This window comes from Oncorhynchus keta, chromosome 10 (genome assembly GCF_023373465.1).
Source record: "Oncorhynchus keta strain PuntledgeMale-10-30-2019 chromosome 10, Oket_V2, whole genome shotgun sequence".
In the NCBI taxonomy this organism is placed as follows: domain Eukaryota; kingdom Metazoa; phylum Chordata; class Actinopteri; order Salmoniformes; family Salmonidae; genus Oncorhynchus; species Oncorhynchus keta.
Genome location: NC_068430.1, coordinates 62,261,838 through 62,286,618, shown reverse-complemented (window position 1 = coordinate 62,286,618; position 24,781 = coordinate 62,261,838). Strand labels below are relative to the sequence as shown.

Here is a 24,781-nt window from a genome sequence, read left to right as displayed (position 1 = left end):
GTGAGCTGCATAAAGGGGTCTTCCTACTATTGCACACCGCCTCTGTGCTAACAGTGTAACTCTGGTTTATAGGGTCATGATTACTTCATACAATAGCTGTAGGATAAACAGATATATTTGGTGCAATTAGGGGTACATAAATTAAATTACTTACATTGTGTTTGCCAATGCCCCTAAGATCATGTACATTTGATGCAGCATTATGACGACTCATTGTCACAATGGTAGAGATTAACTTAACTGATTTTGGATAATTTACCAGTCATTCTTTCAACGCAGCCTTGAAATACGTGGACAGAGTCCAGGAGCCAAGAGGAGAGAGTATCCTGTAGAGTATCTTCTGTTTCCAGAAGGAGTCAAAGTTATAAATAACAGTGACTCCAGCAGAGCTATGACAGTCTTTTAGCCAGATGTGTAATGCCAACAGTCTGCTGAATCTTTCACATGTGCGGCCCAACTATGGTACTGGACCTGAAATGATTGGCCATTTTTTTTTTGTCTTTTAATGCTAAAATCAGTTCTTTAAAATCCATTTTCAAATGTTCCGAGCTAGCCCTCCTGATGTCGTTTGACCCCCACATGGACTACGACAGTGTCCGCTCCCGGCATCTGTGGTAGAACAGTCGGAAGCAGCCTTGTTATGTCCTGTACTCGTGCTCCTGGGTAGCACAGAGTTTTTGCCTTGGGGACCGAGATGTTTCTCACCATAGAGCTGCCTATGATGACAGCTGGTGATGTTGAATGGGCCGGTCTCTCAGGAAGCCTCATGTTCTTTTGAGGCTGGGAGCTCCGAGGATCTGAACTTGAGGTAGAAGAATACCAAGAGTGTGCAAAGCTGTCATCAAGGCAAAGGGTGGCTACTTTTGAAGAATCTCAAATATAAAATGTATTTTGATTTGTTTAACACTTTGTTTGGTTACTACTTGATTCTGTATGTGTTATTTCATAGTTTTGATGTCTTCGCTATTATTCTAAAATGTAGAAAATAGTACAAATAATGAAAAAACCTTGAATGATTAGGTGTGTCCAAACCTTTGACTGGTACTGTACATATAACCTCAATTAGCTCAACTAACCTGTACCCCGCACATTGGCTCGGTACCGGTACCCCCTGTATATAGGGAAAGGGGGATACCTAGTCAGTTGTATAACTGAATGCTTTCAACTGAAATGTTTCTTCCACATTTAACCCAAGCCCTCTGAATCAGTTTCGTTATTGTTAGTTTATTGTTACTTTAGATTTTTTTTTATTTAGTTTATTTAGTAAATATTTTCTTAACTTATTTTTCTTAACTGCATTGTTGTTTAACTGCTTGTAAGTAAGCGTTTCATGGTAAGGTCTGCAACCGGTTGTATTCGGCGCGTGTGACAAATAAAATTTGATTTGAAGGCTTAAAAATCTCCTCAGCCTACATCTACACTGATTGACGTGGATTTAACCGGTGACATCAATAAGGATCATGGCTTTCATCTGGATTCAGCTGGTCAGTCTTTGTCACGGAAAGAACCCAACCTTAACCTTAATGTTTTGTACACTCCGTGTTTATGACATGAGTTGTATGATATGGAAGTGTGAAGTGCATATTTAGACTCACGGGTGTTTGGTTTGCTTGTATGACGTCAAAGCAATATTTATTATAATCCTCAACGTCTCATCTTTCAAAATACACACTCTTAATTTACAGCAATTCCCTCACTTAAGCAACAAAATATGTATAAAAGCAGCCAAATTAGTGGGAGGGATGGGGGCAACTTCTTGTCGTGCGAGGGGCTCAAGTTCAGAACGGCTGTCAGTCAAAACCCATACAGCGCTGAGAAGTGCACTCCTGTCCGGAGTGATTATGTGTTATTGCTCAATAAATACTGGAGGAAAGTGCAAAGCCTACTTGAGTGCATGCAGGAAAAAAATGTGCTGCGTCAACCTCTCTCTTTAATCTAACGTTTAATGGATGATGCGATGGAAGCTATCAAATCGTTCTGAATTGTTTTTGACATCCCAGAAAAGATGTTCAACTTGTAAAGAATCGTAATGTGCAATTACAGGTGGCTTGATGATAGGCTCCCTGTTAACCAGCAATACATTTGATACCAGTTGGTATTGAACGCTCTCACCTTTTCATCCTTCTTCATGAAACTGATCTCAGGCAGAGGACGACCCTCGCTTTTAATTCACACCTTTTCCGTGTACCCCAGAGAATGAAAGGGGTTCTTCAACAAAAAGTCTGCACACTCGCGCTGGTAGTTAGCTACTGAAGTTAGCAAGGCAACTTTAAATACAGTTGAAGTCGGAAGTTTACATACACCATAGCCAAATACATTTAAACTCTGTTTTTCACAATTCCTGACATTTAGTCGTAGTAAGAATTCCCTGTCTTAGGTCAGTTAGGATCACCACTTTATTTTAAGAATGTGATATGTCAGAATAATATTAGAGAGAATGATTTATTTCAGCTTTTATTTTTTCATCACATTCCCAGTGGGTCAGAAGTTTACATACTGTACACTCAATTAGTATTTAGTAGCATTACCTTTACATTTTTTTAACTTGGGTCAAATGTTTCGGGTAGCCTTCCACAAGCTCCCCACAATAAGTTGGGTGAATTTCGGCCCATCCCTCCTGACAGAGCTGGTGTAACTGAGCCAGGTTTGCAGGCCTCCTTGCTCGCTGTGCCTTTAAACTTCCAAAGTTGTGGCAAAATGGCTTAAGGAGTGGCATCACAAAGCCCTGACCTCAATCCCGTATAAAATGTGTGGGCAGAACTGAAAAAGCGTTTTCAGTGCTGCCCACATAATTTTCTATGGGATTGAGGTCAGGGCTTTGTGATGCCACTCCTTAAGCCATTTTGCCACAACTTTGGAAGTATGCTTGGGGTCATTGTCCATTTGGAAGACCCATTTGCGACCAAGCTTTAACTTCCTGACTGATGTCTTGAGATGTTGCTTCAATATATCCACATAATTTTCCTACATCATTATGCCATCTATTTTGTGAAGTGCACCAATCCCTCCTGCAGCAAAGCACTCCCACAACAGGATGCTGCCACCCCGTGCTTTATGGTTGGGATGGTGTTCTTCGGCTTGCAAGCGCCCCCCTTTTTTCTTCAAACATAACGATGATCATTATGGCCAAACAATTGTATTTTTGTTTCATCAGACCAGAGGACATTTCTCCAAAAGGTACGATCTTTGTCCCCATGTGCAGTTGCAAACCGTAATCTGGCTTTTTTTATGGCAGTTTTGGAGCAGTGGCTTCTTCCTTGCTGAACGGCCTTTCAGGTTATGTCGATATAGGACTCGTTTTACTGTGGGTATAGATACCTTTGTACCTGTTTCCTCCAGCATCTTCACAAGGTCGTTTGCTGTTGTTCTGGGATTGATTTGCACTTTTTGCACCAAAGTACATTCATCTCTTGGAGATAGAACGCGTCTCCTTCCTGTGCGGTATGACGGCTGCGTGGTCCCAGGGTGTTTATACTTGCGGACTATTGTTTCTACAGATGAATGTGGTACCTTCAGGCATTTGGAAATTGCTCCCAAGGATGAACCAGACATGTGGAGGTCTACAATTTTTTTTCTGATGTCTTGGCTATTTTCTTTTGATATTCCCATGATGTCAAGCAAAGAGGCACTGAGTTTGAAGGTAGGCCTAGAAATACATCCACAGGTACACCTCCAATCGCCTCAAATTTTGGTCAAGTAGCCTATCAGAAGCTTCTAAAGCCATGACATTTTCCAAGCTGTTTAAAGGCACAGTCAACTTAGTGTATGTAAACTTCTGACCCACTGGAATTGTGATACCGTGAATTATTTGTGAAATAATCTGGCTGTAAAGAATTGTTGGAAAAACTACTTGTGTCATGCACAAAGTAGATGTCCTAACCGACTTGGCAAAACTATAGTTTGTTAACAAGAAATGTCTGGAGTGGCCGAAAAACTAGTTTTAATGTCTTCAACCGAAGTGTACAGCCGTGGCCAAAAGTTTTGAGAATGACACAAATATTAATTTTCACAAAGTTTGCTGCTTCAGTGTCTTTAGATATTTTTGTCAGATGTTACTATGAAATACTGAAGTATAATTACAAGCATTTCATAAGTGTCAAAGGCGTTTATTGACAATTACATGAAGTGTTGACCCTTCTTTTTCAAGACCTCTGCAATCCGCCCTGGCATGCTGTCAATTAACTTCTGGGCCACATCCTGACTGATGGCATCTCATTCTTGCATAATCAATGCTTGGAGTTTGTCAGAATTTGTTGGGTTTTGTTTGTCCACCCGCCTCTTGAGGATTGACCACAAGTTCTCAATGGGATTAAGGTCCGGGGAGTTTCCTGGCCATGGACCCAAAATATCAATGTTTTGTTCCCTGAGCCACATAGTTATCACTTTTGCCTTATGGCATGGTGCTCCAGCATGCTGGAAAAGGCATTGTTCGTCACCAAACTCTACCTGGATGGTTGGGAGAAGTTGCTCTTGGAGGATGTGTTGGTACCATTCTTTATTCATGGCTGTGTTCTTTGGCAAAATTGTGAGTGAGCCCACTCCCTTGGCTGAGAAGCAACCCCACACACAAATGGTCTCAGGATGCTTTACTGTTGGCATGACACAGGACTGATGGTAGCGCTCACCTTGTCTTGTCCGGACAAGCTTTTTTCTGGATGCCCCAAACAATCGGAAAGGGGATTCCTCCGAGAAAATGACTTTACCCCAGTCCTCAGCAGTCCAATCCCTGTACCTTTTGCAGAATATCAGTCTGTCCCTGATGTTTTTCCTGGAGAGAAGTGGCTTCTTTACTGCCCTTGACACCAGGCCATCCTCCAAAAGACATTGCCTCACTGCGCGTGCAGATGCACTCACACCTGCCTGCTGCCATTTTCTGAGCAAGCGCTGTACTGGTGGTGCCTCGATCGCGCAGCTGAATCAACTTTAGGAGACGGTCCTGGCGCTTGCTGGACTTTCTTGGGCGCCCTGAAGCCTTCTTCACAACAATTTAACCGCTCTCTTTGAAGTTCTTGATGATCTGATAAATGGTTGATTTAGGTGCAATCTTACTGGCAGCAATATCCTTGCCTGTGAATCCCTTTTTGTGCAAAGCAATGATGACGGCACGTGTTTCCTTGCAGGTAACCATGGTTGGCAGCGGAAGGACAATGATTCCAAGCACCACCCTCCTTTTGAAGCTTCCAGTCTGTTATTCGAACTCAATCAGTATGACAGAGTGATCTTCAGCCCTGTCCTCGTTAACACTCACACCTGTGTTAATGAGAGAATCACTGACATGATGTCAGCTGGTCCTTTTGTGGCAGGGCTGAAATGCAGTGGAAATGTTTTTTGGGGATTCAGTTCATTTGCATGGCAAAGAGGTACTTTGCAATTAATTGCAATTCATCTGATCACTCTTCATAACATTCTGGAGTATATGCAAATTGCCATCATATAAACTGAGGCAGCAGACTTTGGGAAAATTAATATATGTGTAATTCTCAAAACTTTTGGCCTCGACTGTGTGTAAACTTCTGACTTCAACTGTAAATTGCACCAACTGGACAAGAAATGTAGTTCTTAACCCAAGAAAACAATTTATAATATACCTCCTCCATATTGTGTAATTTGAAAAAACTAATTTGAATTGAAAGTCAACTATCACTCTATACTCTTAACCTCTTGGTGCTAGGTGGCAGTATTTTCATTTTTGGAAAAATAAGTTCCCGTTTTAAACAGTATATTTTGTCAGGAAAAGATGCTAGAATATGCATATAATTGACAACTTTGGATAGAAAACACTCTAACGTTTCCAAAACTGTAAAGATATTGTCTGTGAGTAGAACAGAACTGATGTTGCAGGCGAAAGCCTGAGAAAAATCCAATCCGGATGTGCCCCAGGTTTTGAAAGCGCTGCGTTCCAATGACTCCCTATATGGCTGTGAATGTACCATCAACGAGCTTACGCTTTCTAAGTATTCCCCAAGGTGTGATTTTCATGAATAGGAAGATTTTCTAGGAAGATTTATGTCTGTTGCGTTATGCTAATTAGTGTCAGATGATGATAACGGTCCCGTTCACGGGCTGGGCGTCACTACAGGTTAATTTCTATCCAACAATGTCACCAAGCTTCTCAACACACAGAACATCTAAAATGCTCTGTGGCACAATCCCAATAATCTCTGATCCTACATCTATGATTGGATGGACAACATGTCTTCGATTGGTTGGAGGACGTCCTCTGGAAGTGGTCATAATTACCATATATGTCTACGGAAGGGGGTGAGGCCTACCAACCTCCTAGGTTTTGTATTGAAGTCAATGTAGCCAGAGGGGGACGGAAGCTAGCTGTCCTCCGGCTACGCTATGGTGCTAGCCCAGACAGTGCTGTTGAAGTTACTGTATTTTAACCAATTATTTGGTGACAAATTAATATATTTAGTATAGTTTTATCTAAAAAGGATAACTTTTTTAATGTTTCACTATTTTTATTTTTATGAAATTTCACTGAGGAGGATGATCCTCACCCCCCTCCTCCCCTGAGGTGCCTCCACTGGAGTGTTATTATCGGTCAGTCAAAGCAGGACTGCTGTCAGAAGCTACATGTGTACCAAGCCATGTGGAAGATTTGTAATCAATGCAACATTTAATTACAATTATGGAATAAAGTTGTCTAAATGAGAAGCAGTAGGCTCCAATGATCAACCACCAGGTAGGCTGTTGTTTAATATGAATAGAGTTGTTGTAGACCAGGACGCGGGGAGCGCTTCTAAATAGCCTCAATTAGTCTTGCTAACTAACTTAGCTGGCTAGTGTAGCTATCTGGCTTCTTGATGCAGTCAAGACAGACACTACCAGATGAGATGATAGACAACATATCGCAGCGACATATTTGTGTAACTTGTGCGAGTCAGTTTGGCTATTTTCTCTCTCTCCCTCTGTGTCAGACACAACCGGCCCCTGCTCACCCCCCCACATGTCTGTGCTGAAACTACTATAGTGCACCACCTCTCCTGAGTTGCGCGAGCATTGTCCAATTGAAGTGTTGTCTTTAAAACACATGTACACTGAACAAACATGTCATCACAATATGTAAAGTGTTAGTCCCATGTTCCATGAGCTGAAATAAAAGATCCCAGAAATGTTCCATACGCTGTCGTGGCATTTTTCTGCTTTACCAAATGAGGAGAGTTACAAACTACACACCAGTCAGAGTTATACTTAAATTACATCTTTAATAATAACAAGAGCTTTGCAATAGCCTTTTTTGACTTTCAATGATGCGCTATCTCTAATGAACCATTGAAAAGTGACTACACCCCTCTCAACTTATATGATGAATCACAGATCTTAGGAACAGTTCACAAAGGTTAAGATTTGTATGAAAGATATCTATAAAACATAGCAGACAGTTACTGCTGTGTCAACAGTTCTCATTGTAAAGACCAGTGTCTGGCCCTCTTACTCTAAAAGGGAACCGTCTCTCCCTAATACGGCATAGAACAGAACCATTAGCTCATGTTATCTGGAATGCTCTTTAGGCTTTATTACCCAAAGAGATCGTAAATCTCCTCTGTCAGTGCTATCTCATCCTCAGTGGAACACACACACAATACTCTATTCTGTCGAATGTAACAACTATTATAATGTAATGCAAACATTATAACAATCTTACAAGCATTAAAACATAATCTTGCAATTTTCCACTACAACGCTCAAAAAGCTTATTTCTCTCATTGTGTGCACAAATTTGTTTACATCCTTTTTAGTGAGCATTTATCCTTTGCCAAGATAATCCATCCACCTGACAGGTGTGGGATATCAAGAAGCTGATTAAACAGCATGATCATTACACACGTGCACCCTGTGCTGGGGACAGTAAAAAGACACTCTAAAATGTTTTGAGGGAGCATGCAATTGGCATGTTGACTGTAGGAATGTCCACCAGAGCTGTTGCCAGAGAATTGAATGTTAATTTCTCTACCATAAGTCGCCTCCAACATTGTTTTAGAGAATTTGGCAGTACGTCCAACCAGCCTCACAACCGCAGACCATGTGTAACCACCCCAGCCCAGGACCTCCTCATCTGGCTTCTTTACCTGCAGGATGGTCTGAGGCAAGCCACCCGCCCCGTCAATATTAATGGGGGCCTGTTTGGCCTGCCCTTTCCTGTAGTACACAATCAGCTCCTTTGTCTTGCTCATGTTGTGGGAGAGGTTGTTGTCCTGGCACCACACTGCCAGGTCTCTGACCTCCTCCTTATAGGCTGTCTCGTCATTGTCTGTGATCAGGCCTACCACTATCGTCAGAAAATGTAATAATGGTGTTGGAGTCGTGTTTGGACACGCCGTCGTGGGTGAACAGGGAGTACAACAGGGGACTGGCCTCCCGAGTGGCGCGGTGGTCTAAGGCTGTGCCACGAGAGATTCTGGGTTCGAGTCCAGGCTCTGTCGCAGCTGGCTGCGACCGGGAGACCCTTGGGGCGGCACACAATTGGACCAGCGTCGTCCGGGTTAGGGGAGGGTTTGGCCGGCAGCGATGTCCTTGTCCCATTGCGCACCAGCAACTCCTGTGGCGGGCCGGGCTTAGTGCACGCTGACATGGTTGCCAGGTGTACAGTGTTTCCTCCGACACATTGGTGCGGCTGGCTTCCGGGTTAAGTGGCATTGTGTCAAGAAGCAGTGCGGCTTGGTTGGGTTGTGTTTCGGAGGACGCATGGCTCTCAACCTTCGCCTCTCCCGAGGCTGTATGAGAGTTGCAGCGATGAGACAAGACTGTAACTACAAATTGGATACCACGAAATTGGGGGAAAAAGGGCTAATAAAAAATAGGAGGGGAGTAAGTACAAACCCCTGAGGGGCCCCTGAGGATCAGCATGGCAGACGTGTTGTTGCCTACCCTTACCACCTGGGGGCGGCCCATCAGGAAGTCCAGGATCTAGTTGCAGAGGGAGGTGTTTAGTCCCAGGGTCCTTAGCTTAGTGATGAGCTTCGTGGGCACTATGGTGTTGAACGCTGAGCTGTCGTCAATGAACAGCAATCTCACATAGGTTTTCCTTTTGTCCTGGTGGGAAAGGGCAGTGTGGAGTGCGATTCAGATTGCGTCATCTGTGGATCTGTTGGGGCGGTTTGCGAATTGGAGTGGGTCTAGGGTATCCAGGAGGATGCTGTTGATGGTAGTCCTTGACCAGCCTTTCAGAGCACTTCATGGCTACTGACGTGAGTGCTATGGGGCGGTAATCAGTTAGGCAGGTTACCTTCGCTTCCTTGGGCACAGGGACAATGGTGGCCGGCTTGAAACATGTTGGTATTACAGACTCGAACAGGAAGAGGTTGAAAATGTCAGTGAAGACACTTGCCAGTTGGTTCGCGCATGCTTTGAGTACACGTCCTGGTAATCTGTCTGGCCCCGCGGCTTTTTGAATGTTGACCTGTTTAAAGGTCTTGCTCACATCGGCTACCGAGAGTGTTATCACACAGTCATCCAGAACAGCTGGTGCTCTCGTGCATGCTTTAGTGTTGCCTGCCTCGAAGGGAGTATAAAAGGCATTTAGCAGGCTCGTGTCACTGGGAAGTTCCCTTCCGGGCTTCCCTTTGTTGTCCGTAATATTTTTCAAGCCCTGCCACATCCGACAAGCATCAGAACCGGTGTAGTAGGATTCAATCTTAATCCTGTATTGAGGCTTTGGTTGTTTGGTGGTTCGTCTGAGGGCATAGCGGGATTTCTTATTAGCGCCCAGATGAGTGTCCCGCTCTTTGAAAGCAGCAGCTCTAGCCTTTAGCTCAATGCAGATGTTGCAGGTAATCCATGGCTTCTGGTTGGGATATGTACGTATGGTCACTGTGGGGACGACATCATCGATGCACTTATTGATGAAGCCGATGACTGAGGTGGTATACTCCTCAATGACATTGGATGAATCCCAGAACATATTCCAGTCTGTGCTATCAAAACAGTCCTGTAGCATAGCATCCTGACCACTGACCACTTCTGTATTGAGTGAATCACTGGTACTTCCTGCTTTAGTTTTTGCTTGTAAGCAGGAATCTGAAGGATAGAATTATGGTCAGATTTGCCAAATGGAGGGCAGGGCAGAGCTTTGTATGCATCTCTGTGTGTGGAGTAAAGGTGGTCTAGAGTGTTTTTCCCTCTGATTGTACACGTGACATGCTGTTAGAAATGAGGTTAAACAGATTTAAGTTTGCCTGCATTAAAGTCCCCGGCCACTAAGAGCGCCACTTCTGGATGAATTTATGGCCTTTTAGAGTTGGTTGAGTGAGGTCCTAGGGCCAGCATCGTTTTGTGGTGGTAAATAGATGGCTATGAATAATATACAGTTGAAGCCGGAAGTTTACATACACTTAGGTTGGAGTCATTAAATCTCATTTTTCAAACACTCCACAAATGTCTTGTTAACAAACTCTAGTTTTGGCAAGTTGGTTAGGACATCTACTTTGTGCATGACAACACAAGTCATTTAAATGTAAAACTTGTTAGGGATAGGAATTTTGGATGACTGAGGTGTCCAAAGTAAACTGCCTGTTACTCAGGCCCAGAAGCTAGGATATGCATATGCATGGTAGTTTTGGATCGAAAACACTCTAAAGTTTCTAAAACTGTTAAAATGATGTATGTGAGTATAACAGAACTGATTTGGCAGGCAAAAACCCGAGGACCAATTGTTGACCTGCCAGCCAATTCCAGCTTAAGCTATAGAAACCAAAGACTTCCACCTCCCAAATTGCAGTTCCTATGGCTTCCACTAGATGTCAACAGTCTTAATACATGGTTTCAGGCTTGTATTCTGAAAAACCAACGAGGAATAGTTGTTTATCCTCAGGAAGTTCTATGGAAAAACTAGTCTCATTGCTCTCGTGATCGAGGAAGCGCACTGCGTTCTTTTCCTTACCTATTGAAAATAGTTCGCTCCATATGAAATATTATTGTTTATTTAGATATTAGTGTACCTAATAATGAATTAGAAATGTCGTTTGATTTGTTTGAATAAACTTTACTGGTAACTTTTGGAACTCCTATGTCTGCATTCTGAACGGGTGGATTACTGAACTCAATGACGCCTACTAAACGGACTATTTGGGATATAAAGAAGGAATTTATTGAACCAAACGACCATTCATTGTGTTCCTGGAACTCTTGTGATTACAATCAGAGGAAGATTTTCAAAGGTAAGTGACTTATTTTATTGCTATTTGGGATTTTGTGACGCCTGTGCTTGTTTAGATAATATGCTGTTGTGGGGCGCTGAACTCAGATAATCGAATGCTGTGCTTTCGCCGTAAAGCCTTTTTGAAACCTGACGATTCCAGAAAATGATGTCATGGCTTTAGAAGCTTCTTATAGGCTCATTTATTTATTTTACCTTTATTTAACAAGGCAAATCAGTTAAAACTTGTTAGGGAAGTGCTCCCGCTGTGGGAACATCAATCAGCGGAAATTTCAAGTGCGCCATGTATAGTTTTTGATAAAACTCAAACTTTCATTAAAATGCACATACAATGTACTGAATTAAAGCTACACTCGTTGTGAATCTAGTTACCGAGTCAGATTTGTAAAATGCTTTTCGGCGAAAGCATGAGAAGCTATTATCTGATAGCATGTATCCCCCAAATACTGCACCGTCACCTAACGACAGATTTTGCGATAGCCGGGGGCTACTCAAAACGCAGAAATAAAATATAAAACATTCATTACCTTTGACGAGCTTCTTTCTTGGCACTCCTAGATGTCCCATAAACATCATTTTAGGTCTTTTTTCGATTAAATCGGTCCATATATAGCCTAGATATCGATCTATGAACACTGTGTGAACAACGGAAAAAAATAGCGTTTTAGAACGTAGCGTCATTTTTTAAAATTAAAAAAGTCGACGATAAACTTTCACAAAACACTTCGAAATACTTTTGTAATGCAACTTTAGGTATTAGTACACGTTAATAAGTGATACAATTGATCACGAGGCGATGTCAATTCTATAGGTGTCCTTCTTGAAATAATGTCCGGAGAAATCTCAACCAAAACATCCGGTCGGAGACCGGAGGGAATCGGTTCCCTTGATTCGGTTTGACCAAGAAACAAAGCCAAGGCAAATGACAAGACTCTAGACATCGTGTGGAAGCTGTAGGTACTGCAACCTCGGCCTCATTTAATCCGGTTCACCTATAACAATTCCTGGAAGTCACGCATGGATATTTTTTTCCATTTTCAGTGATCAGATTTTCCTGCACTTTTCGATGAAACGCACGTTCTGTTATAGTCACAGCCGTGATTTAACTAGTTTTAGAAACGTCTGAGTGTTTTCTATCCACACATACTAATCATATGCATATACTATATTCCTGGCATGAATAGCAGGGCGCTGAAATGTTGCGCGATTTTTAACAAAAAGCTGCGAAAAGCTGCTTGAATTCTCAACTTCCCTAAGATTAAGAACAAATTCTTAATTTCAATGACAGCCTAGGAACAGTGGGTTAATTAACTGCCTTGTTCAGGGGCAGTAAAAAAGATTTTTACCTTGTCAGCTCGGGGATTAGATCTTGCAAACTTTTGGTTACTAGTCCAACGCTCTTACCACTACGCTACATGCCGCCCCATTTGAATCAATTGGAGGTTTACCTGTGGATGTATTTCAAGGCCTACCTTCAAATTCAGTGCCTCTTTGCTTGACATCTTGGGAAAATCTAAAGAAATCAGCCAAGACCTCAGAAAGAAAATCGTAGACCTCCACAAGTCTGGTTCATCCTTGGGAGCAATTTCCAAATGCCTGAAGGTACCACGTTCATTTGTACAAACAATAGTACGCAAGTATAAACACCATGGGACCACACATACCGCTCCGTAAGGAGACGTGTTCAGTCTCCTAGAGATGAATATACTTTGGTGTGCGAAAAGTGCAAATCAATCCCAGAACAACAGCAAAGGACCTTGTGAAGATGCTGGAGGTATCTATATCCACAGTAAAACGAGTCCTATATTGACTTCACCTGAAAGGCCGTTCAGCAAGGAAGAAGCCACGGCTCCAAAACCGCCATAAAAAAAGCCAGACTACGGTTTGCAACTGCATATGGGGACAAAGATCATACTTTTTGGAGAAATGTCCTCTGGTCTGATGAAACAAAAATACAATTGTTTGGCCATAATGATCATCGTTATGATTAGAGGAAAAAGGGGGACTCTTGCAAGCCGAAGAACACCATCCCAACTGTGAAGCACGGGGGTGCTTTGCGGCAGGAGGGGCTGATGCACTTCACAAAATAGATGGCATCATGAGGTATGAATATTATGTGGATATATTGAAGCAACATCTCAAGACATCAGTCAGGAGGTTAAAGCTTGGTCGCAAATGGGTCTTCCAAATGGACAATGACCCCAAGCATACTTCCAAAGTTTTGGCAAAGTGAAGGTATTGGAGTGACCATCACAAATCCCTGAACTCAATCCTATAAAAAATTTGTGGGCAGAACTGAAAATGTGTGTGCGATCAAGGAAGCCTACAAACCTGACTCAGTTACACCAGCTCTGTCAGGAGGAATGGGCCAAAATTCACCCAACTTATTGTGGAAAGCTTGTGGAAGGCTACTCGAAACGTTTGGCCCAAGTTAAACAAGTTAATAGAAATTCTATCAATGCTACTAATTGAGTGTATGTAAACTTCTGACCCACTGGGAATGTGATGAAAGAAATAAAAGCTGAAATAAATCACTCTCGCTACTATTATTCTGACATTTCACATTCTTAAAATAAAGACAGGGATTTTTTCAGAGGTTAAATGTCTGGAATTGTGAAAAACTGAGTTTAAATGTATTTGGGTGAGGTGTATGTAAACTTCCGACTTCAACTGTACATGTAGAGATGAAACGGTATGAACATTTCATATCACGATTATAATGACCAAAGTTATCACGGTTATCAGTATTATGGCGGTGTTGTTCAAATGTGCTTGAAATGTTAAAAAAATTACTGATACACACACTGAAATAATTTCACCAAGTTTTATATTGAAAACCAACGAACAACAAATACAATTAGCAGCACTATGCACTTTTTGTGTGCATAAACATGTTCATATTTATATAAACCTATCTGAGTTTACATTGGTGCATTATGTTCAGTAGTTCCAAAACATCCGGTGATTTTGCAGAGAGCCACATCAATTTACAGAAATAGTCATCATAAATGTTGATGAAAATACAAGTGTTATACATGGAATGTTAATGCAACCGCTGTGTCAGATTTTAAAAAAACTTTACGGAAAAAGCAAACCATGCAATAATCTGAGTACAGCGCTCAGACGACAAATCAACCCAAAGAGATATCCACCATGTTGGAGTCAACAGAAGTCAGAAATAGCGTTATAAATATTCACTTACCTTTGATGATCTTCATCAGAATGCACTCCCAGGAATCCCAGTTCCACAATAAATGTTTATTTTATTCGATAATATCCATCATTTATGTCCAAATTCCTCCTTGTTGTTCGCGCGTTCCGTACACAATCTAAACTCACAACGCGAGTGCAAGTCCAGCGGAAAGTACGAACGAAAAGTCCAAAAAGTTCTCTTACAGTCCGTAGAAACATGTCAAACGATGTATAGAATCAATCTTTAGGATGTTTTTAACATAAATCTTCAATAATGTTCCAACCGGAGAATTCCTTTGTCTGTAGAAAAGCATTGGAACGCAAGCTACCTCTCATGTGATTGCGCGTGACCAGCTCGTGGCTCTCTGGCAGACCTCTGACTGATTCCCCTCTCATTTGGCCCCACTTCACAGTAGAAGCATCAAACAAGGTTCTAAAGACGGTTGACATCTAGTGGAAGCCTTAGGAAGTGCAACATGACCACATTTCCACTGTATTTTGGATAAGCAAAGAGTTGAAACAAACCTACAAACCTTAGATTTCCCACTTCCTGGTTGGATTTTTTTCTCAGGTTTTTGCCTGCCATATAAGTTATGTTATACTCACAGACATCATTCAAACCGTTTTAGAAACTTGAGAGTGTTTTCTATCCAAATCTGCTAATAATATGCATATCCTAGGATCTGGGACTGAGTAGCAGGCAGTTTACTCTGGGCACGCTTTTCATCCAGACGTGAAAATACTGCCCCCTACCCCAAAGAAGTTAAGTAAGCAAATCAAATAAGCAAACAACAAATAAAATAAGCAGCACTATGCACTTGTGTGTGCATAAACATTAAAATAACAACATTAACATTAAAGATATGGCCATGAGAGGTAAAAGTTTCCCTAGTGCAGGTTTTAGTGAACACAACCATGAACATAAGCAAATCAAATGTGCATATAAAAGCAACACAAGCAAAGCAATGTGCATGTAAGAACAACACAACCATATGTAAACAAATCCAATGTGCAGCTGTTGACATTAAAATAACACAAAATATGTAAACAAATCGAATGAACAGCAATGATTGTATGTCCGTTCTCTCCTTCATAAAGAAATAGGGTGCTGCTGGCATTTTTGTTCACTTGAGATTGAAATGTAAAAATGTCAGCATATTTACTTTGTCCGGTTTAAGTAGTGATCTGCGAGGGGAGACGATGTGCCCGCTGGCACTGAACACTCCCTCTGATGGCACGCTGGTTGCTGGGATGCACAAAAGCTTCCTTGCAACCCTGGCAAGGTGAGGGAGCTCTGATGCATGGCCCCTCATTGTTATAATTATTATTATTCACGCACGCACGCACACAGTCTATCTTCTGTGTTGGATTTGAATATATGCAATGACCCCATGCACAATTTACATGAATACAAATGAGACTTAAGAAGACGGTGATAGTAATTGCAATGAGCCCAACAATTGACATAAATACAGGAGTTGTGTATAGGAGTCTAATGTGTTTCTCCTGTTGGAACACTTTTACAACCAAGTCGACGACTGACAAATTTTTCATGAACAAAATATGATGGTTGGGTGACTAAACTACAGAACGTGTTATCATGTGCAATGGGCGAATAGAGTCTGCAGACACAACGCATACAGCAGCAGAACAACGTGTAGTGTTTTTACAAGAGTAGGTAAAACTGAAAGCTTCAGTTTACATTATTGACAAGCTATTAGCAAGTTAGAGAGACAAACCATGACGTTTTCCTCCATTCCAAAGTCCCCACATCATGCATTGAGCTAAAAGTCAACTTGCCTTGCGTTGGCTATAAAGTAGTGGGTGGTGGTCACGAAGATGACTCAAAGGATTTGAAGTGTTGCAGTGTTTTTTGTTGTTGCATGTTCTGCAGACAGGGTGACCATCTTCGATTAAGTTTCCCTCAGCACTTTTGTAAAACCCGAAATATGACCACACTTCAGATTTGGTCCTCTTAGAAGGCTGAAAAATCTCCTGAGCTCTGTCACTGCCTTCCGCCATGTTTTCACACAAAACAAAACCCACGTTGCATGCTGTGCCTGCACTAGACTGTTGCTAACTTTGGCTGATGTTGGACAGTATTTACTGTGAGTTTTTCAAACCACGGTAATCAAAAAACGTTTTTAATGATAATTACAATTTGAAATGGTAATACTAACCGTCAGGGAATTTTACAGTGGTTTATTGTGAAACCAGTAACCATTTCATCCCTATATAGATTAGATCTCTCTTGGTAGATAGTGTGGTCTACAGCTTATCATAACTCTACCTCAGTCGAGCAATACCTCGAGACTTCTTTAATATTAGACATCGCGCACCAGCTGTTATAGACAAATAGACACCCCCATCCCCACCCCTTGTCTTACCAGATGTAGCTTCTCTGTCCTGCCGCTGCATGGAGAATCCCGTCACCTCTATATTATCTGTGTCGTTGTTCAGCCACGACTCGGTGAAACATATTATTTTACAGTTTTTCAATGTCCCATTGGTAGGATAATCTTGATCATAGCTCATCGATTTTATTTTCCAATGATTGCACGTTGGCCAATAGAACGGATGGCAGTGGGCGTTGACTCTGCGCCCAAAATTCCGGATTGTGAAAATACAATACATTTTCCTGACACTCCCCCTCGAACCTATAGTGCTACAGCCAGTGTTAAGATATACTGCTACGTTTAAGTTGTTTTAAATATAGTTCAAAGTGCGTTATCACCCCCTTCATTCTCAACAATATGAGGAAGATGACTGAAATAAATATTTTATTCGTAAAATGTTGTTGTGTAAAAAATATATATCACGCCACATTTTGGAATAACAGGATGCATTTGAAACATCATGCACATTAAAACTTTCATATGAATAAAATGAAAGGAGTCGGAAAGAAGATGCTTGTGTATTGATAAGCACATCAATGATGGCATTATGATACACATACAATAAAAGAAAGACGGCACTTCTAATAGAGTATTTCCCACCTTAGCCTGCTGAAATTGCAAGATAAATTTCATTTTCATTTCGGGCAAAAATGTAAACGTGGCACTGACTCGCCCATGGATTGCCGTTTTCAGGTTTGTATCAATAAATAGTTTGGCGTTCGACTCACTAGATTGTCCACGTGCCACATGGACAAGCAGTTACATGCCTGGCTGGAGTTAGTGGCAACTGCAGGATCAATATCCACATCCGTAATGTGGATGAAGCCTGTTGGAATGTGAAGCTAACTGAAGCTGGCTTACTTCAGAAAACCATAAGTAGATCTAGCTAACTTTGTAATATACCCCTCAGAACCCCAAATGTAAGCTTGTTTTACTCCATAGTTTGTATACACTGTAATTGTTGTCCATTAGGTCTAATAAATGCATAACAGTCAAGTTCTATTTTGTTTTTATTAGGCTACAAAATACGACTGCCATTCTGTGATGACGTGCGCTGCTGTTTTTATTGATGGATCTAGTCTTGATTAAATCTCATTGGAAGACAATTTTATCATATGGATGTTTCATTCAGGTCTCTGTTTAGTATTTAACTAAACACTCTGTTTGTCTTTGGCAGGAAAGAGACTGGACTCTCACTCGAACAGCAGAAAGTGTACTTCAGGGGAACCAGACCCAGAGATGCCCAAACCAGCGAGACAACACTGCTGCTCGCAGTGTGGAAAGAGTTTTACTAAGTTACGGAACCTAAAAGATCATGAAAGAATACACACAGGAGAAAAGCCTTACCACTGCTCACAATGTGAAAAGAGTTTTACTCAGTCGGGGCACCTGAAAACACACGAGAGGACGCACACAGGAGAAAAGCCTTACCCTTGCTCCCAATGTGGAAAGACTTTTACCCGGCTAGGGCACCTTAAAGACCATAAGAGAACGCATAAAGGGGAGAAGCCGTACCACTGCTTTCAGTGCGGAAAGTGTTTCACCCAGTCAGGGAACCTGAGAACGCATGAGAGAATACACACTGGGGAAAAAAACACACACACTGTAGAGAGGCCTTTCCAATGCGCTCAGTGTGGAAAGAGATTTATCCGGTCAACTCATCTGAAAGAGCATAAGAGAACACACACAGGAGAAAAAACATTCCAATGCACTCAGTGTGGAAAGGGTTTTACTTGGTTATGGACCCTGAAAGACCATGAAAGAACACACACAGGAGATAAGCCTTTCCAATGCTTCCTGTGTGGAAAAAGTTTTACCCATTTAGGGAACTTAAAAATGCACAAGAGAATACACACAGGAGAGAAGCCTCACCACTGCTCCCAGTGTGGAAAGAGTTTTACCCAGTTAGGGCACCTGACAACACATGAGAGGACACACACCGGAGAGAAGCCTTTCTACTGCTCCCTGTGTGGAAAGAGTTTTACTGAGTTAGGGAGCCTGAAAAAACATAACAGAATACACAAAGGAGAGAAGCCTTTCCAGTGCTCCCTGTGCGGAAAGAGTTTTACCCAGTTAGGGAGCCTGAAAACACATGAGTGGACACACACAGAAGAGAAGCCTCACCTCTGCTCACAGTGCGGAAGGGGTTTTGTTGAGTTAAGGGGCCTGAAAGAGCACGAGAGAATACATACAGGGGAAGAGAAAACATACCACTGTTCTCATTGTGGGAAGGGTTTCGGGCGATCAGGGCATCTAAAAGTGCATGAAAGAACACACACTGGCGAGAAGCCGTATCAGTGCTCTCAGTGTGAAAAGAAATTTTTCTCATCAGGGGACCGGAAATCACATGAGAGAACACACTTAGTAGAGAGGCAGAGGGCTTTCCAATGCTCTCAGTGTGGGAAGAGATTCATCCAGTCATCTCATCTGAAAGATCACATGACAATACACACGGGAGAAAAACCATTCCAATGTTCTCAGTGTGGAAAAGGTTTTACCAGGTTAAGGAGACTGAAAACGCATGAGATGACACACACAGGAGATAAATAATCCTTTCAAATCCTCTTAGTGTGAAAAAAGCTTTTACCCAGTTAGGACACCTTAAAATGCATGAGATGACATGCAGGGAAGAAGCCTTTCCACTGCTCCCAGTCTGGAAAGAGTTTTACCTAGTCAAGATACTTGAAAAATACATGCGCTAACACACTTTGCAGAGAATCATTAAATAAATCCACACTGCAGGAAAATATATTTTTATATGATTAAGTTAACTCATTGATCCTGCTTTGTTGTATACCCCTCAGGTCTAAGTTTGCGAAAAGGAAACCAGGCCCAGTCCTTGCCGTTCTGCCAATCTAGGCGAGAAAATAAATTGCCGCCATCCTCTCTCCGCAAAACTACAATAGTGTGCCGTGTCCACCCAGTGGTGGAAAAAGTACCCAATTGTCATACTTCAGTAAAAGTAAAGATACTGTACCTTAATAGAAAATGACTCAAAAGTGCACGTCACCCAGTAAATTACTACTCGTGTAAAAGTATTTGGTTTTAAATATACTTAAGATTCAAAAGTAAATGTAATTGCAAAAATATACTTGGTGCATTCGGAAAGTATTCAGGCCCCTTGACTTTCCACATGTTGTTACTTTACAACCTTATTCTAAAATGTATTAAATGGTTTTTTCCCCTCATCAATCTGCACACAATACCTCATAATAACAAAGCAAAAACAGGTTTAGATTTTTTGCAAATGTATAAAAAACAAAATGGAAATATTACATTTACATAAGTATTCAGACCCTTTACTCAGTACGTTGTTGAAACACCTTTAGCATCAATTACAGCCTCGAGTCTTCTTGTATATGATGCTACAAGCTTGGCACACCTGTAGCTGGTTCAAGTCCCGGGCTCTGGCTGGGCCACTCAAGGACATTCAGAGACATGTCCCGAAGCCACTCCTACGTTGTCATTGCTGTGTGCTTAGGGTCGTTGTCCTGTTGGAAGGTGAATCTACGTCCCTGTCTGAAGTTCCTGAGCACTCTGGATCAGGTGTTCATCAAGGATCTCTCTGTACTTTGCTCTGTTCTTCTCTCCCTTGATCCTGGCTAGTCTCCCAGTCCCTGCCGCTGATAAACATCCCCACAGCATGATGCTGCCACCACCATGCTTCACCATTGGTTTCCTCCAAAGAGTTGGTTTCATCAGAACAGAATCTTGTTTCTCATGGTCTGAGAGACTTTAGGTGCCTTTTGGCAAACTCCAAGCAGGCTGTCCATGTGCCTTTTACTGAGGAGTGGCTTCCATCTGGCCACTCTACCATAAAGGCCTGATTGGTGGAGTGCTGCAGAGATGGTTGTCCTTCTGGAAGATTCTCTCATCTCCACAGAGGAACTCTGGAGCTCTGTCAGAGTGACCATCAGGTACTTGGTCACCTCCCTGACCAAGGCCCTTCTCCCCAGATTGCTCCGTTTGGTCAGGCGACCAGCTCTAGGAAGAGTCTTGGTGGTTCCAAACTTCTTCCATTTAAGAATGATGGAGGCCACTGTGTTCTTGAGCACCTTCAATGATGCAGAAATGTTTTTGTACCTTTCCCCAGATCTGTGCCTCGACACAATCTTCTCTCGGAGCTCTGTGGACAATTCCTTTTACCTCATGGCTCGGCTTTTGCTCTGACATGCACCGTCAACTTTGGGACCTTATATAGACAGGTGTGTGCCATTCCAAATCATGTCCAATCAATTGAATTTACTACAGGTGGATTCCAATCAAGTTGGTGAGACATCTCAAGGATGATCAATGGAAACAGGATGCACCTGAGCCCAATTTCGAGTATCATAGCAAAGGGTCTGAATACTTATGTAAATAAGGTATTTCTGTTTTTTCTTTGTCATTATGGGCTATTGTGTGTAGATTGATGAAGAAAAAAAACATTTATTTAATCAGTTTTAGAATAAGTCTGTAATGTAACAAGATGTAGAAAAGCCAAGGTGTCTGAATACTTTCTGAATGCACTGTAAGTATCAAAGTAACCGTATAAATAATTTAACATTCCTTATATTAAGCAAACCAGATGCCATGATTTTCCTGTTTGTATTTTCTTAATTTAAGGATAGACGGGCACACTCCAACACTCAGACATAATTTACAAACAAAGAATTTGTGTTTAGTGACTTTGCCAGATCAGAGGCAGTAGGGATGACCAGGGATGTTCATTCGATAAGTGTCAATGTTTTAAAATGTAACTTTTATTTAACTAGGCAAGTCAGTTAAAAACAATTTCTTGTTTACTATGACAGCCAAACCCGGACGACGCTGGACCAATTGTACGCTGCCCTATGGGACTCCAAATCACGGCCGGTTGTGATACAGCCTGGTGTCTGTAGTGACGCCTCTAGCATGGAGATGCAGTGCCTTAGACCGCTGCGCCACTTGGGAGCCCATTTTAGTAACAAATTGTTTTGGGTGACAGGGAAAATTAATGGAATAAAAAGAAAACGTAAAAAATATAAATAGTAAAGTACACACACCCCCTAAAAAGACTTAAGGTGTACTTTTGAAGTATTTTTACAACGCTGTACCGTTTGTAAAACATGCAGTTGCATTGGATTTATTAGTCCTGGTTCCTGACAAAGGTTTTTCTATTTAAGCTTTGAATATCAATTCCCCAAGTTTATCAGGCTTTATCTTGAGATGATTTGCTATGAGAATCAACGTGTTTACACAGCAGGAAATGCAGATATATTTTCTTCGCTATAATCAGCTGGGCAAAACTTCAGGGATACAAATCTTAAACACTTATCTACTTTACTAATGCAGTGAAGTTAGCTTTATATTGAAGATTCTGACTGTACTCGTCAATACCTCAACAGAACATGCCAGGAAAATTATAAAAATGTCATTCTAAATCAGCTGACAATAATGAACAAGTCCCACCCCTTGTTTTAACATATTTACTTTTTGGAGGCAAAATGTAGCTAAAACATTGCTCTCCTCTGCTGCAAGAGTTTAGGGACCCACTTTAAAACAGAAACGCTTACTATAGCATGTTAATGAACAATGTCAATACCTTTTCAACCACAGACATACCCAGATAACACATTTAGGTTCTGGCAATAGTCCCTGAAGGTTGTGGGAACGTTCCCCGAACTTTGCACCAATGTTCCCTAAAGGTTTAAACTGGTGGTTTTCTTAACATTCTTATAACATTCTCTTTTGGTTTTACAAAGATAGCAGGGCACGTTCTCTGAAGGTTACAGTGTAGGCAACATTCTCTGAAGGTTCTGGGAATGTTCTCTGAAGGTTAACAATGGTCCCTAAAGGTTAAAAATTATGGTTTTCTTAACACACATGCAGGATGGCACAATTAAATATTAACAATTCATTCTTATATTTATACCAATTATCCCACTGAATACATTTTTTTTTAAGTATACTCCGTCATAACTGAGTTTATATGGGCAAATAAAAAATAGTTTCAATTCCTCCAAGACTTAAAAAGAACTGATGATATTGGACAGAGGGAATGTTCCAACAAAATTACAGTTAGCAAAAATTACCCATAATCCAGTATAAACTAATGTATAGAATGTATTATTCAAGTTAAAATCACAAATTCTACAGCAAAATGGCAGTCGTGTTTTAATTAAGTAATAATGCCAGAGTAGCCGCTGTTTGGAGGATATATTGGCACGGCCTGAGACCAAGTCGAACCGTGCCAATATATCCTCTAAACAGCGACTTCGAGGGCATTTTCACTTTTATACAATGGGTTACCAACATATATAAATAATGATTGACATATTTTCATTAACAAAAAAATATTTTAATTTATTCATGATACTTCATCCTTCCACAAGATATAGTCCCGACACAAATCTAGGGTTCCTACCCAAGCCGCCTTGTCGTTCTTTCTATCTGTTCAGTTGCCAGAGACGCAACCCAGTCGCTCAGTCTTTTTGTTCTGTATCTATGGATGCAACCCAGATCTATATGTTCCAATGCCATATTGGCTGGCTATGTTCTTATCCCTTGCTAGCTAGCTAGTCATGTCAAACAGTGCAGACAGAAAAACAACAAAGTAGCTGCATTTGTTTGTTGTTTTCTAGTGATATTTATTTGGATACATTCATAACAATGAGCTTATGATGCGCGATTTCATCTGGCATAGAAAATCTGCTCTCTCTCGTGAGGACACTGTTGCTCAAGAGCTAGCCAACAACACAGCTAACACAATCATTTTAAACTGAAGTGGGTAACACTACAAACTAGCTGCACATTGTTTTGTTAGACATGTTTTCTATTGCTAGTTCTTTGTATATCCATAAAAATTATGTTGATTTCATGATTTCGAACTGGCTGAGAAAAGCTGCCTACCTGTCTGTCTCATCCCAACACTTTCATTACTATGGGACAGGTGGAGATCGAATTTGAATATTGAAACAATTTAGCAAATGTCGGAGAGACCGACAGCAAGATTTATACAAATCTCCGATGTTGAAAACTAGATGTTAGTCTAAAAGAAATGGGAAATAATGTCTACATGCTTTTTATAGTGGAGATCAAGTTTATAAATTGCCTGGCTGGGCTGATGAGACAGAGGATTGCACAGGCAGATGGAACAGAGTAAATAGGCATTTTAACATATATTTAGCCGGTGGTAACTTGTGGAATAGACACAGGCTGGAATGCAGTTTTAAGCTATCAGCATTCAGGATTAGACCCATCTGTTGTATAAGTGTAAAACGAATGACTCAATAACCCATGCCGTCTGCGAATGCTATAAAGTCCAAAAGTTTTGGGCGGAGTTAGAAAGTTGTCTGTCAGAAGTATCAAAATGTAAATGTACTTTTAATCTGTCTGTCTGCATATTTCAAGACATGGCATACGAATGAGCAGTGAGATACCCGACGGGCTGGATGATACTTTTCTCATCAACCATCTTGAAAAAAATGCACACTTAACTGGAAATCAACCAATCGTCCATCGCTAACACGATGGAAAGGTCAAATACTTTATTATCTAAATGTTGAAAGTGCGTGGGTGACAGAGAGAAACTAAATGGTGCAGTTTTAGGCCATGTGGCAGAAATTGACGCTGGTGCTGGAGATAGGTCTGGCCAGATGTGATGACATTGATGTTTTTGTGCTGTTGTTTGGATGTGCATGTTTAGTATTGTTTTTAAAAATGTATCATTTTAACAGTTAACTCATTTATAATTTTAGTTAACAATTCAGAAATCTGCAACCTGGTGACTGCCTCATAAAGCTGGTTGAGAGAATGCGAAGAGTGTCCAAAGCTGTCAAGTCAAAGGGTGCCTAAATATATCTTTATTTGTTTAACACTTTTTTGGTTACTACATGATTCCATATGTGTTATTTCATCGTTTTGATGTCTTCTCTATTATTCTACAATGTAGAAAATAGTCCAAATAAAGAAAAACCTTGAATGATTAGGTGTGTCCAAACTTTTGACTGGTACTGTATATGAATGTGTTTTCACATTTATTTTGAATGTTCCTAATTTAGAGTCACTG

At 41.2% G+C, this 24,781-nt stretch overlaps 1 protein-coding gene across 2 annotated transcripts in view; it reads left to right on the top strand.

Annotated features, from left to right (window-relative positions):
* Positions 1-24,698, top strand: part of LOC118389146 (oocyte zinc finger protein XlCOF6-like) — a 32,042-nt gene extending 7,344 nt beyond the window's left edge. Inside the window, exon 4 of one of the 2 annotated variants that reach the window (XM_035778937.2) lies at positions 17,930-24,698. In XM_035778937.2, coding sequence (XP_035634830.1) covers positions 17,930-19,302 — 1,373 coding nt within the window. In that variant the 3' untranslated portion in view covers positions 19,303-24,698. Of the gene's footprint in view, positions 1-5,120; positions 8,011-17,929 lie in introns of those variants that run through there. The other variant, XM_052527457.1, reaches the window with a different exon arrangement.
* The last annotated feature ends 83 nt before the right edge of the window (positions 24,699-24,781 follow it).